General features: G+C 51.5%; 1 protein-coding gene across 1 annotated transcript in view; it reads left to right on the forward strand.

The window, feature by feature from the left end:
* Positions 1-11,823, forward strand: part of LOC147084901 (cytohesin-2) — a 552,369-nt gene extending 540,546 nt beyond the window's left edge. The window contains exons 9-12 of the mRNA XM_085979610.1: positions 685-761; positions 2,632-2,703; positions 7,620-7,774; positions 11,118-11,823. Coding sequence (XP_085835736.1) covers positions 685-761; positions 2,632-2,703; positions 7,620-7,774; positions 11,118-11,205 — 392 coding nt within the window. The 3' untranslated portion in view covers positions 11,206-11,823. The remainder of the gene's footprint in view (positions 1-684; positions 762-2,631; positions 2,704-7,619; positions 7,775-11,117) is intronic.
* The last annotated feature ends 3,654 nt before the right edge of the window (positions 11,824-15,477 follow it).

The raw sequence follows: 15,477 nt of genomic DNA on the forward strand, positions 1-15,477 counted from the left end.
CGCACGGGCGAGGTAACGGGAGGGCGAGAACCCGCGGCGAGTATTCTTCCCCGAGTGTGGGTGCCTTTGAAAAGGGTGCGAGAGACAGAGAGAGCGAGAGAGGGAAGCAGCTACCTAGTTTGCCCCCGTTTTGAGATAGAGATGAAGAGAATTATTTCTTTTACTGTCCAGCGAACGGGCAGTGGGAAGCAGATTCAATAAGAACTCTCGAAAGGGAATGGGAACTTGAGGGGGTAAAATTTGCAGGGCTACGGGGGAAAGGGCAGGGGGGAGTGGGACTAATTGGAGAGCAGGCACGATGGGCCGAATGGCCCCCTTCTGTGCTGTCTGATTCTAATCCTTGCGGGTAACGCAAACCGCAGCCCTTCCCACAGCGTTCCCTCGTTTCCTTCCTCTCTCCCTGAAGGGCACAGTGGGGGTGAACGAGGTCGGTGGGGGTGGGGGACGGAGGGGAAGTAGCGATATAGAGGGACGACGAGGCCTCCTCGCTCTCTCTTTCTCGCTCTCTTTCTCTCTCTCTCGCGCTCTCTCTCGCTCTCGACACCATGCGGAATCTGTCGTGCCTCTTGGCCGCTCTACGGAGACTCCATTTTGAGTTCACTCAGTGCGTTATCTTTCTCTACCCTTACCCCACCCCTCCCCGCCCCCCCCCCCCCCCCCAACCCCACCACCCCGACCCGGCAGGAGGCCGAGTGAAGACTTGGAAGCGACGATGGTTCATCCTGACCGACAACTGCCTGTACTACTTCGAATACACTACGGTGAGCAATGAGGTGGGGGGAGGGCGCGGAAAGCGAGAGAGAGAGAGGCAGCGTCACCCAATCGAAACCCTCCCCCCACGTCACCAGGCTGGACGAGGCCTAGCAGTCCTGGTCTGTGAGACCCCTCCTATCTAGCCAGTCACTCAACCCAGTCCACCCATACGGGAACGACAGCATAGTGGTCTCGTAATCCAGAAGCCTGGACTAATGATCCAGGGACAGGAGTTCAAATTCCACCCATTCAGTTAATTAAATAAATCCGGAATAGAAAGCTAGTCTCAGTGATGGTGATGGTGAAACTACCGGATTGGTGTAAAAACCCATCTGGTTCACTAATGTCCTTTGAGGGAAGGAAATCTACTGCCCTTACCCGGTCTGGCCGATATTGAGACTCCAGACCCCATGCAAAGTGGTTGACTCTTAACTCCCTTCTGAAAAAGTCCGAGCCGGCCGCTCAGTTGTCAAGAAGGGCAATTAGGGATGGGCAATAAATGCTGGGTTTTCAGTCCGTCACACAACTCAGTCAATAGTGCCCCCCCCCCACCCCCCCGTCACACAGTGGGACTCTCTGGGCAGGATTGCCGTGAGGCGGGATTGGAGGCATGTGGGGGGTTAAAATCTCGAAATCGGGGGGGGGGGGGGGGGTGGTGGGGCACGAACCCATCCCGCCCCCAACCCGCCTCCATGCCCGTTTCAAAGGAGGCGGATACCCGACCCGTGCTGGGACCCGCCTACCCGAGGCGGAAAGGGATTAGTGCCAATTAACTGCCTGTTAACAGGTAGTTAACAGGCAGTTTTTAGCCTAATCCCTATTTTTATTCCTGAAGCGTGGGATTCCCGACGGCTCCAAACCACGCCAAGTTAGCGAGGCGGACTGTCGGGCTTGGAGGGGCCGAGATGACCGGTGTTCAGGTGAGTGATGGGTGCATGAGTGCAGAGGTAAGTGTGTTTGGTGTGTGTAAAGTGTTTAAAGAAGTTTTAATTACCTTTACAGCCTTCCTTCCTTCAGGTCTCGGGAGTCCCTCATCTCACCAGCACAGAAAGCAGAATGGCCGCCAGCTGTCAAAAGTTGCAGCATTCAGCTTTCTGTTCTGGAGAGATGGCTGAATCAGCCTGAGAGGAAGGAATTAACTTGGAGTACAGATGGTCAGTGTTTGTCAGCTTCAAAGAGCTGCCAAACGCTGATATTTCATCTGTCAAAAGGTTTTGACAGATGAAATGTCAATCTTGACGTCACCTGTTGCCGGGTGGCCCTTAATTGGCCTGCTGATCCCGCTGGGCGGGCTCGCCAAGGTCAATCAAGTTAAAATCGCGTGGGTTGGCCACAGCTCGATGGAGGCGGGACTACAACCCTGAAAGTTGTAGTCCCGCCTCCTACACGCCTCCCGTATCAAAATCCATCCGTCTGTCCCCTCCGGAGACCTGAGCACAAAAAATCCAGGGCTGAGGGAACGCCGCACTGTCAGGGGGGGGGGGGTGCCGTCTTTCGGATGAGGCGTCAAGCCGAGGCCCCGTCTGCCCTCTCAGGTGGACGTGAAAGATCCCACGGCCGCTATTTCGAAGAAGAGCAGGGGCTGAGTTCCCCCCGGTGCCCTGGCCAATATTTATCCCTCAATTAACATCGCTAAAATCTGGTCCTTATCACATTGCTGTTTGTGGGATCTTGCTGTGTGCAATTTTGGCTGCCGCATTTCCAAAAAGTACGTCATTGGCAGTAAAGCGCTTTGGGACGCCCGGTGGTCGTGAAATGCACGATAGAAATGCAACTCTTTCTTTTGGTTTTAATTTCACTCGACCCAGTCCGTCCCGCAACCCGTCACTCTGGCATTGGGTGTTGGTCTAACGGTTTCTTCCCCTTCCCGATTGGCAGGACAAAGAGCCCCGGGGCATCATCCCACTAGAGAACCTCAGCATCCGGGAAGTGGAGGACCCCAGGAAGCCGGTGAGTGTCCTCCAACTGTAGCGAGAGGGTTCGAGTACTGGAGCAAGGATGCCTTGCTGCAGTTGTACAGGGCCTTGGTGAGACCACATCGTGAGTATTGTGTGCAGTTTTGGTCGCCTTATCTGAGGAAGGATGTTCTTGCCATGGAGGGAGTGCAGCGAAGATTCACCAGACTGATACCTGGGATGGCAGGAATGACGTATGAGGAGAGATTGGGTCGATTGGGCTTATACTCGCCGGAGTTTAGAAGAATGAGAGGGGATCTCATTGAAACTTATAAAATTCTAACAGGACTAGACAGACTGGATGCAGGAAGGATGTTCCCGATGGTCGGGGAGTCCAGAACCAGGGGTCACAGTCTAAGGATAAGGGGTAAGCCATTTAGGACTGAGATGAGGAGGAATTTCTTCACCCAGAGAGTGGTGAACCTGTGGAATTCTCTACCACAGAAGGCAGTTGAGGCCAATTCATTAAATATAATCAAGAACGAGTTAGATATATTTCTTGAGGCTAAAGGGATCAAGAGATATGGGGAGAAAGCAGGGACAGGGTACTGAGTTTGGATGATCAGCCATGATCTCATTGAATGGCGGAGCAGGCTCGAGGGGCCGAATGGCCTATTCCTGCTCCTATCTTCTATGTTTCTATTCAGCTCGTTGTGCAGGTGCTGCCTCTGTGAAAGCGCTGTCCAATTCGTCAGGCTCTCGCTTGCTCGTTGCCCACAGCCCTGTGAGAAGCAGTCGGCTCCTTGTCCATCTGTGGAAGGTGCATCCCTTCTGGGACATTGTACACTGTCCTTGATCCCAATGCACCAAACTTGGACCTTACTCGTCGTGGGTCGGGTAATCTGGGCACGTAGCGTTACCTTCCTCAGAGCTCAGGACATCAGTGCCAAGGAGTGCGGTCCCATCAAACACTCCCAGGGCAGGAACAGCACGGGTTAGATACAGAGTAAAGCTCCCTCTAAACTGTCCCATCAAACACTCCCAGGGCAGGTACAGCACCGGTTAGATACAGAGTAAAGCTCCCTCTAAACTGTCCCATCAAACACTCCCAGGGCAGGTATAGCAAGGGGTTGGATACAGAGTAAAGCTCCCTCTACACTGTCCCATCAAACACTCCCAGGGCAGGTACAGCACGGGTTAGATACAGAGTAAAGCTCCCTCTACACTGTCCCATCAAACACTCCCAGGGCAGGTACAGCACGGGTTAGATACAGAGTAAAGCTCCCTCTACACTGTCCCATCAAACACTCCCAGGGCAGGTACAGCACGGGTTAGATACAGAGTAAAGCTCCCTCTACACTGTCCCATCAAACACTCCCAGGGCAGGTACAGCATGGGGTTAGATACAGAGTAAAGCTCCCTCTACACTGTCCCATCAAACACTCCCAGGGCAGGTACAGCTCGGGGTTAGATACAGAGTAAAGCTCCCTCTACACTGTCCCATCAAACACTCCCAGGGCAGGTACAGCACGGGGTTAGATACAGAGTAAAGCTCCCTCTACACTGTCCCATCAAACACTCCCAGGGCAGGTACAGCTCGGGGTTAGATACAGAGTAAAGCTCCCTCTACACTGTCCCATCAAACACTCCCAGGGCAGATACAGCACGGGTTAGATACAGAGTAAAGCTCCCTCTACACTGTCCCATCAAACACTCCCAGGGCAGGTACAGCACGGGGTTAGATACAGAGTAAAGCTCCCTCTACACTGTCCCATCAAACACTCCCAGGGCAGGTACAGCACGGGTTAGATACAGAGTAAAGCTCTGTTTGGACTGTCCCAGACGGGTGGAGCTATTGTTGGCCTCAGTGCCCCTGGTTTGGTGGGTGGCTGCTCAAACCAGCCAGGGTTTCCCGCTCCTGATCCCAGGCCTATGACTCCCTCTGGAAAATGTGAGCATGCGCGGACGTCTGGCGTGGACGGGGTCGGATTCTGCTGCGACGTGCCACCCCCCCCCCCTCCCCCCGCCACGGTCGAATAGCCCGCAGCGCGATTGTCGCTGCCTTTGGGAGAGGGATGTAAACTGATCTGACGGAGCTTTAAGGAGCGCGAAAAGGGTGTTTCCCTCACTCCTACATAAGAATTAGGAGCAGGAGTAGGCCATACGACCCCCCGAGCCTGCTCCGCCATTGAAGATCGTGGCTGATCTTCTGCCTCAACTCCACTTTCCCGCCCTATCCCCTTGATTCCCATAGAGTTCAAAAATCTATCGATCTCAGTCTTGAATATACTCTAAAGCAAGTACAGGAAACTTTCGATTTACTGGCACCTAAATAACCGGAAATCTCCGTTAACCGGCAAAATTCAGGAGTAGGTTCAGGTAAGTTTTACTTCATATTGTACTTGCCTTCCTCGATCTGTTGCTGTGCAATTGGGTGTGGCTGCAGCTGTCGCTAAGCTACAGAGACGCTTGGAACTTGTGGCCATTGTTCTGCACCTGTTGCCAAGCAACAGGGTTTGTTGCTTTATACGGAGCTCTCAGCTCTCCGTATCTTTTACTATAGCTCTCGGTTATCCGGAATTTGTGATGAACCGGCATCCCGTCGGTGCCGGATTAAAAAAAAAAGTTTCCTGTATATACTTCCTTGGGTAAGGAGACCAAAATTGTACACAGTATATCTATCTCAGTCTTGAATATACACTACACGGTATATCTATCTCAGTCTTGAATATACTCTACACAGTATATCTATCTCAGTCTTGAATATACACTACACAGTATATCTATCTCAGTCTTGAATATACACTACACAGTATATCTATCTCAGTCTTGAATATACACTACACAGTATATCTATCTCAGTCTTGAATATACTCTACACAGTATATCTATCTCAGTCTTGAATATACTCTACACAGTATATCTATCTCAGTCTTGAATATACACCACACAGTATATCTATCTCAGTCTTGAATATACTCTACACAGTATATCTATCTCAGTCTTGAATATACACCACACAGTATATCTATCTCAGTCTTGAATATACTCTACACAGTATATCTATCTCAGCCTTGAATATACACTACACAGTATATCTATCTCAGTCTTGAATATACACTACACAGTATATCTATCTCAGTCTTGAATATACACTACACAGTATATCTATCTCAGTCTTGAATATACACTACACAGTATATCTATCTCAGTCTTGAATATACTCTACACAGTATATCTATCTCAGCCTTGAATATACACTACACAGTATATCTATCTCAGTCTTGAATATACTCTACACAGTATATCTATCTCAGTCTTGAATATACACTACACAGTATATCTATCTCAGTCTTGAATATACTCTACACAGTATATCTATCTCAGTCTTGAATATACACTACACAGTATATCTATCTCAGTCTTGAATATACTCTACACAGTATATCTATCTCAGTCTTGAATATACACTACACAGTATATCTATCTCAGTCTTGAATATACTCTACACAGTATATCTATCTCAGCCTTGAATATACTCCACACAGTATATCTATCTCAGTCTTGAATATACACCACACAGTATATCTATCTCAGTCTTGAATATACTCTACACAGTATATCTATCTCAGTCTTGAATATACTCTACACAGTGTATCTATCTCAGTCTTGAATATACTCTACACAGTATGACATGAAACATAAGAACATAAGAAGTAGGAGCAGGAGTAGGCCATACGGCCCCTCGGGCCTGCTCCGCCATTCAATAGGATCATGGCTGATCCGAATCTAGACTCAGGTCCACTTCCCTGCCCTCTCCCCGTAACCCCTAATTCCCTTATCAGCTAGGAAACTGTCTATCTCCATTTTAAATCTATTTAATGTTGCAGCTTCCACAGCTCTCTGGAGTAGCAAATTCCATAGATTTACTACCCTCTGAGTGAAGAAGTTTCTCCTCATCTCAGTTTTGAAAGGGCAGCCCCTTATTCTTAGATTATGCCCCCTAGTTCTAGTCTCACCCATCAGTGGAAACATCCTCCCCGCATCCACCCGATCAAGCCCCCTCACAATCTTATATGTTTCGATAAGATCGCCTCTCCTTCTTCTGAATTCCAATGAGTAGAGTCCCAACCTACTCAACCTTTCCTCATACGTCAACCCCCTCATCTCCGGAATCAACCGAGTGAACCTTCTCTGAACCGCCTCGAGAGCAAGTATATCTTTTCTTAAATATGGAAACCAAAACTGCACGCAGTATTCCAGGTGTGGCCTCACCAATACCCTGTATAACTGCATCAAGACTTCCCTGATTATATACTCCATCCCCCTTGCAATAAAGGCTAAGATTCCATTGGCCTGCCTGATCACCTGCTGCACCTGCATACTAACTTTTTGTGTTTCATGCACCAGGACCCCCAGATCCCTTTGTACTGTAGCACTTTGCAGTTTCTCTTCATTTAGATAATAACTTGCTCTTTGATTTTTTCTGCCAAAGTGCATAACCTCACACTTTCCAACATTATATTGCATCTGCCAAATCTCTGCCCACTCACTTAGCCTGTCTATGTCCTTTTGCAGGTTTTTTATGTCCTCCTCACTCACTGCTTTCCCTCCCATCTTTGTATCGTCGGCAAACTTGGATACGTTGCACTCGGTCCCTTCCTCCAAATCGTTAATATAGATTGTAAAGAGTTGGGGTCCCAGCACTGACCCCTGCGGAACACCACTAGTTACTGATTGCCAGCCCTGAAAATGACTTATGTAATAATACTGGGCGACCTGCTGGTGGTGCTGTCCAGGGAGAGTATAAATACTCGGGCATGGGCCCAGCTTGCTCAGGACATTCTTGAACAGGAACTAGTGAAGGACACAACTAGACCTCCGTGTTGTAAAACAGTTGATTAAAGCCTTGTTTAACGCTTAGACCAAGTGCCGAGTATACCAAAACTCTCCTCCGCTGTTTCCCCGCAGAACTGTTTCGAGCTCTACATCCCTAATAACCGGGGCCAACTGATCAAGGCCTGCAAGACAGAGGCAGACGGTCGGGTGGTGGAGGGGAACCACATGGTCTACCGGATCTCAGCTCCCACTCCCGAGGAGAAGGACGAGTGGATCAAGTGCATCAAGTGAGAGGAGAGGAGTCGAGTGGATGGGCGCGTTGGTGGGCGCGCGTAGGTGCTTCCCGGGACCGCCATCAGTAATAAATCTATCCGTAAACATTAGCTTATCCAAAACTCCTGCCCCGTGTCCTAATTCGCACCGAGTCCCGTTCACCCATCAACCCCTGTGCTCGCTGACCTACACTGGCTCCCGGTCCGGTAACACCTCGGTTTCAAAATTCTCATCCTCCTGTTCAAATCTCTCTATGGCCCCTCGCCCCCTCCCTATCTCTGTAACCCCCTCCAGCCCTACAATTCTCATCCTCCTGTTCAAATCCCTCCATGGTCCCTCGCCCCCTCCCTATCTCTGTAACCCCCTCCAGCCCTACAATTCTCATCCTCCTGTTCAAATCCCTCCATGGCCCTCGCCCCCTCCCTATCTCTGTAACCTCCTCCAGCCCTACAATTCTCATCCTCCTGTTCAAATCCCTCCATGGCCCCTCGCCCCCTCCCTATCTCTGTAACCTCCTCCAGCCCCTACAATTCTCATTCTCCTGTTCAAATCCCTCCATGGCCCCTCGCCCCCTCCCTATCTCCAACCTCCTCCAGCCCTACAATTCTCATCCTCCTGTTCAAATCCCAACATGGTCCTCGCCCCCTCCCTATCTCTGTAACCTCCTCCAGCCCTACAATTCTCATCCTCCTGTTCAAATCCCAACATGGTCCTCGCCCCCTCCCTATCTCTGTAACCTCCTCCAGCCCCTACAATTCTCATCCTCCTGTTCAAATCCCTCCATGGCCCTCGCCCCCTCCCTATCTCTGTAACCTCCTCCAGCCCCTACAATTCTCATCCTCCTGTTCAAATCCCTCCATGGCCCTCGCCCCCTCCCTATCTCTGTAACCTCCTCCAGCCCTACAATTCTCATCCTCCTGTTCAAATCCCTCCATGGCCCTCGCCCCCTCCCTATCTCCAACCTCCTCCAGCCCTACAATTCTCATCCTCCTGTTCAAATCCCTCCATGGCCCTCGCCCCCTCCCTATCTATGTAACCTCCTCCAGCCCCTACAATTCTCATCCTCCTGTTCAAATCCCTCCATGGCCTTTTCCCATTCCCTATCTCTGTAACCTCCTCCAGCCCCGACAATTCTCACCCTCCTGTTCAAATCCCTCCATGGCCCCTCGCTCCCCTCCCTATCACTGTAACCTCCTCCAGCCCCTACAATTCTCATCCTCCTGTTCAAATCCCTCCATGACCCCTCGCCCCCTCCCTATCTCTGTAACCTCCTCCAGCCCCTACAATTCTCATCCTCCTGTTCAAATCCCTCCATGACCCCTCGGCCCCTCCCTATCTCTGTAACCTCCTCCAGCCCCTACAATTCTCATCCTCCTGTTCAAATCCCTCTATGGCCCCTCGCCCCCTCCCTATCTCTGTAACCTCCTCCAGCCCCTACAATTCTCATCCTCCTGTTCAAATCCCTCCATAGCCCCTCGGCCCCCTCCCTATCTCTGTAACCTCCTCCAGCTCTACAATTCTCATCCTCCTGTTCAAATCCCTCCATGGTCCTCGCCCCCTCCCTATCTCTGTAACCTCATGCAGCCCTACAATTCTCATCCTCCTGTTCAAATCCCTCCATGGCCCCTCGCCCCCCTCCCTATCTCTGTAACCTCCTCCAGCACTACAATTCTCATCCTCCTGTTCAAATCCCTCCATGGCCCCTCGCCCCCTCCCTATCTCTGTAACCTCCTCCAGCCCTACAATTCTCATCCTCCTGTTCAAATCCCTCCATGGCCCTCGCCCCCTCCCTATCTCTGTAACCTCCTCCAGCCCCTACAATTCTCATCCTCCTGTTCAAATCCCTCCATGGCCCCTCGCCCCCCTCCCTATCTCTGTAACCTCCTCCAGCCCTACAATTCTCATCCTCCTGTTCAAATCCCTCCATGGCCCCTCGCCCCCTCCCTATCTCTGTAACCTCCTCCAGCCCCTACAATTCTCATCCTCCTGTTCAAATCCCTCCATGGCCCCTCGCCCCCTCACTATCTCTGTAACCTCCTCCAGCCCCTACAATTCTCATCCTCCTGTTCAAATCCCTCCATGGCCCCTCGACCCTCCCTATCTCTGTGACCTCCTCCAGCCCCTACAATTCTCATCCTCCTGTTCAAATCGCTCCATGGCCCCTCGCCCCCTCACTATCTCTGTAACCTCCTCCAGCCCCTACAATTCTCATCCTCCTGTTCAAATTCCTCCATGGCTCTCGCCCCCTCCCTATCACTGCCCTATCGAACCCTTTCAGAATTTTAAAGACCTCGATTAGGTCAGCTCAGTCTTTTTTCTAGAGAATGGAGACCCAGCCTATTCAACGTTTCCAGTTTAGTTTTACCCCCTCTGTTTTAGTATCTTCCTTGTGAATCTTTGTTGCACATTCTCCAGTGTCTCGACATCCTTTTTTATAATATGGAGACCAGTACTGTGCGCAGTGGTCTAACCAAGGTATATGGAGACCAGGACTGTGCACAGTGCTCCAAGTGTGGTCTAACCAAGGTATATGGAGACCAGGACTGTGCACAGTGCTCCAAGTGTGGTCTAACCAAGGTATATGGAGACCAGAACTGTGCACAGTGCTCCAAGTGTGGTCTAACCAAGGTATATGGAGACCAGAACTGTGCACAGTGCTCCAAGTGTGGTCTAACCCAGGTACACGGAGACCAGAACTGTGATGGCCCCTAGCACCCTCTACACAGTCCCATCAAACACTCCCAGGGCAGGTACAGCACGGGGTTAGATACAGAGTAAAGCTCCCTCTACACTGTCCCATCAAACACTCCCAGGGCAGGTACAGCATCAGTTAGATACAGAGTAAAGCTCCCTCTACACTGTCCCATCAAACACTCCCAGGGCAGGTACAGCACGGGTTAGATACAGAGTAAAGCTCCCTCTACACAGTCCCATCAAACACTCCCAGGGCAGGTACAGCACGGGGTTAGATACAGAGTAAAGCTCCCTCTACACTGTCCCATCAAACACTCCCAGGGCAGGTACAGCACGGGGTTAGATACAGAGTAAAGCTCCCTCTACACTGTCCCATCAAACACTCCCAGGGCAGGTACAGCACAGGTTAGATACAGAGAAAAGCTCCCTCTACCCTGTCCCATCAAACACTCCCAGGGCAGGTACAGCACGGGTTAGGTACAGAGTAAAGCTCCTTCGACCCCGTCTTTACTGAATTAGCCCATGCCTTTCTAGACTAGGATGATTTGATTCCATGTTGTGTGTGAGCGAAGGGACTTGTCTTGTTCCCGGCTCCAGATCTTGCTCGCAATGGCGGTCGGAGCCGCTGGTTGTGTTTCACCGCCTCCTTCTCTCTCCCGCCAGGGCTGCCGTGAGCATCGACCCTTTCTACGAGATGCTGGCCGCTCGCAAGAAGCGGATCTCCATCAAGAAGAAAGCGGAGCAGCCGTGAGGAAGAGGCGGAGAGGAGGAGGAGGAGGAGAGGAGAAGAAAACCGGGCTCCCGAGGAGTGGGGAAGGAAGAAAGTGGCGGGCGGAACGAGATCCCCCCCCTTAGTGATCCCCTCGAGCCGCCTTTTCGTTTTTCTTTGGTGGGGTAGCGCCCCGTAGCTGTACGGCGGGCTCCTCGCGGGAAACTCCGCGACCAGGCACTTACGGGACGTTGACTCGCCCGCCGGCGCTGTGGCGGTTCGATTCCCGCTCTCCCTCCTCTCTCAACTCCGGGTTTCACTTTTCCCGACGGTCTGGAGACTTTGTACGCGCAGCTGGGCTGACGGCCGGAAGCGAGACAGACCGACAGAGAGGGGGCGGCCCCCCCCCCGCATCTCCCTCCCCCACCTTCCTCCTCCGCCGCCGGCCGCCATTCCGGTTTCCTTTTTTTTTTTTTCCCCTCCCCGGATCCGCCGGGAGGGGTCACGATCCTGCGACTGGATCCAGAGGGGGGTTGTGAACAGTTCGCCCGACACCTGAAGAGACTCTGCAAGGAACGACTTTGCCATCAATGAGCTTCCAGATTACTTGACCACTGATTATTATTATTATTATCGATAATTATTAATATTCCGCTGTGATTTGATTCCCGATACTGTCGCGCCGTCTCAACGGGCGCGGAATTTGATGTTCTGGAACGGACTAGTTGCTCCCCCCGTCACATGAAGATAGATTGCCCTCCCCCCCCCGCCCCCCCCCCCGGCTTTCCCTTCCTCTCCTCACCTTGTGCCCGACACTCGACTGTTGATCTACGCAAAGGCTGCTTTTTGTATCGAAGGGGCAATGATAAGCAGGCAACGCAGCCCCAGGCGGGTCCAGGAACCCCGGGAGGGCAACCTGTTCATCAGTTTTCTCTCTCTCTCCTTTTCGTGAAGCACAGACCGATCTGTTCGGCGCACGGGCGAGGGAACGCGCAAGGGGCGGCCGTGGTTTCAGCGGCGGAGTAAGCTGGGGAGAAACATAGAAGATAGGAGCAGGAGTCGGCCATTTGGCCCCTCGAGCCTGCTCCGCCATTCAATGCGATCATGGCTGATCATTCAAATTCAGTACCTGGTCCCTGCTTTCTCCCCATATCCCTTGATCCCTTTAGCCTTAAGAAATATATCCAACTCCTTCTTGAATATATTTAATGAATTGGCCTCCACTGCCTTCTGTGGTAGAGAATTCCACAGGTTCACCACTCTCTGGGTGAAGAAATTCCTCCTCATCTCTGTCCTAAATGGCTTACCCCTTATCCTTAGACTGTGACCCCTGGTTCTGGACTCCCTGACCATCGGGAACATCCTTCCTGCATCTAGTCTTTCTTGTCCTGTTAGAATTTTATAAGTTTCAATGAGATCCCCTCTCATTCTTCTAAACTCCAGCGAGTATAAGCCCAATCGGCCCAATCTCTCCTCATACGTCATTCCTGCCATCCCAGGTATCAGTCTGGTGAATCTTCGCTGCACTCCCTCCATGGCAAGAACATCCTTCCTCAGATAAGGCGACCAAAACTGCACACGATACTCAAGGTGTGGTCTCACCAAGGCCCTGGTCCTTCTTGGGTCAACTGCAGCAAGAGGGGAGGTGTCTCCACGGCCAGGATCGTTCCCCGTCCGTGCGAGGCAGGGTAGGGAGGGAGGGCGGCTGGGTTGGGCGCCGGTGCCCATTTTCGTGGAGGTGGCGGAAGGCCGATTGATCTTCCGACGATCAGTGGGTGAGTGCTCGCCCCTCCCGAGAGGAGCGAGGCGTCGGGTTCTGTCCCCCAGTGTGGTACCGAACCCCCTCCCGCCCCCCCCCCCCCCCCCCCCCAGACCAAGGCAGTGGTCGGTTCCACTCCTTGAGGGCGCTGGATTAACATCAACAACAGCTATTCACAATATATAAAAGATCTAGACGAGGGGACTAGATGTAATATCTCCAAGTTAGCAGACGACACAAAGCTGGGTGGGCGTGTGTGCTGTGAGGAGGATGCCGAGAAACTCCAGGATGATTTGAACAGGTTGGGCGATTGGGCAGATGCAGTATAATGTGGATAAATACGAGGTTATCCACTTTGTTGGCAAAAACAGGAAGGCAGTTTATTATCTGAACAGCAATAGATTGGGAGAAGGGGAAGTGCAACGAGACCTGGGTGTCCTTGTGCACCAGTCGCTGAAGGTAAACATGCAGGTGCAGCAGGCGGTTAAGGCGGCAAATGGTATGTTGGCCTTCGTAGCGAGAGGGTTCGAGTACAGGAACAAGGATGTCTTGCTGCAGTTGTACAGGGCCTTGGTGAGACCACACCTTGAGTATTGTGTGCAGTTTTGGTCGCCTTATCTGAGGAAGGATGTTCTTGCCATGGAGGGAGTGCAGCGAAGATTCACCAGACTGAATGCCATAGCATACAAGGCTACGGACCAAGTGCCGGAAAATGGGATTAGAATAGACAGGGCTTGATGGCTGGCGCGGACATGATGGGCCGAAGGGCCCCTTTCTGTGCTGTATAAATCTATGACTATGACTCTATCTCATTGAAACTTATAAAATTCTAACAGGACTGGACAGACTAGATGTAGGAAGGATGTTCCTGATGGTCGGGGAGTCCAGAACCAGGGGTCACAGTCTAAGGATAAGGGGTAAGCCATTTAGGACTGAAATGAGGAGGAATTTCTTCACCCAGAGAGTGGTGAACCTGTGGAATTCTCTACCACAGAAGGCAGTGGAGGCCAATTCATTAAATATATTCAAGAAGGAGTTAGATATATTTCTTAAGGCTAAAGGGATCAAGGGATATGGGGAGAAGGCAGGGACAGGGTACTCAGTTTGGATGATCAGCCATGATCGCATTGAATGGCGGAGCAGGCTCAAGGGGCCGAATGGCCGACTCCTGCTCCTATCTTCTATGTTTCTATGTATTTATACAATGTCTTTAACATAGTTAAACATCCCAAGGCGCTTCACAGGAGTGTTATAAGACACAGTTTGACACCGAGCCACATAAGGAGATATTAGGGCAGGTGACCAAAAGCTTGGTCAAAGAGGTAGGTTTTAAGGAGCGTCTTAAAGGAGGAGAGAGAGGAAGCGAGGCGGAGAGGCTTAGGGAGGGAATGTCAGAGCTTGCGGCCTAGGCAACAGAAGGTATCTATGGATACAGTCAGTAACACGGCGCTGGGGGAGAGGGGTTACTGAGTGACAGTGTGAGGGAGCTGGAGTAACATCAGTAGAGATACAGTCTGTAACACAGGGCGCTGGGGGAGAGGTTACTGAGTGACAGTGTGAGGGAGCTGGATTAACATCCGTAGAGATACAGTCAGTAGCACAGGGCGCTGGGGGAGAGGGGTTACTGAGTGACAGTGTGAGGGAGCTGGATTAACATCAGTAGAGATACAGTCAGTAACACAGGGCGCTGGGGGAGAGGTTACTGAGTGACAGTGTGAGGGAGCTGGATTAACATCAGTCGAGATACAGTCAGTAACACAGGGCGCTGGGGGAGAGGGGTTACTGAGCGACAGTGTGAGGGAGCTGGATTAACATCAGTAGAGATACAGTCAGTAACGGCGCTGGGGGAGAGGGATTACTGAGTGACAGTGTGAGGGAGCTGGATTAACATCAGTAGGGGTACAGTCAGTATCAGAGGGCGCTGGGCAAGAGGGGTTACTGAGTACAGATGTTAATACAGCTCCCTCACACTGTCAGAGATACAGTCAGTGACACAGGGCGCTGGGGGAGAGAGATTACTGAGTGACAGTGTGAGGGAGCTGGATTAAAATCAGTGGAGATACAGTCAGTGTTACCTAGATAAGAATTAGGAGCAGGAGTAGGCCATACGGCCCCTCAATCCTGCTCCGCTATTCAATAAGATCATGGCTGATCATCGACCTCAACTCCAGTTTCCTGCCCGATCCCCATATCTTTAGAATCCCCTCGAGTCCAAAAATCTATCGATCTCTGTCTTGAATAGACTGAACGACAGCCTCCACAGCCCTCTGGGGCAGAGAATTCCAAAGACTCACCGCCCTCCGAGTGAAGAAATTCCTCCTCATCTCAGTCCTAAATGGCCAACCCCTTATCCTGAGACTGTGACCCCTGGTTTGAGACTCTCCAGTGAGGGGGAAACAGCCTCTCAGCACCTCGACCGGCGATGGTTGGTACCTGGGCTCTGTCCCACACCATCGGGCAGGTTGCATAGAATTTCGTGCCAGCGACTTCCACAAGGGTGACGAGATTCTGACTCCGAGACACGCCCTCAGCCGCCGTTGGTCCTTTTATTGAAA

This window comes from Somniosus microcephalus, unplaced genomic scaffold (assembly GCF_052327205.1).
Source record: "Somniosus microcephalus isolate GS21.2 unplaced genomic scaffold, FLI_Smic_1.0 unresolved_chr9, whole genome shotgun sequence".
In the NCBI taxonomy this organism is placed as follows: Eukaryota; Metazoa; Chordata; class Chondrichthyes; order Squaliformes; family Somniosidae; genus Somniosus; species Somniosus microcephalus.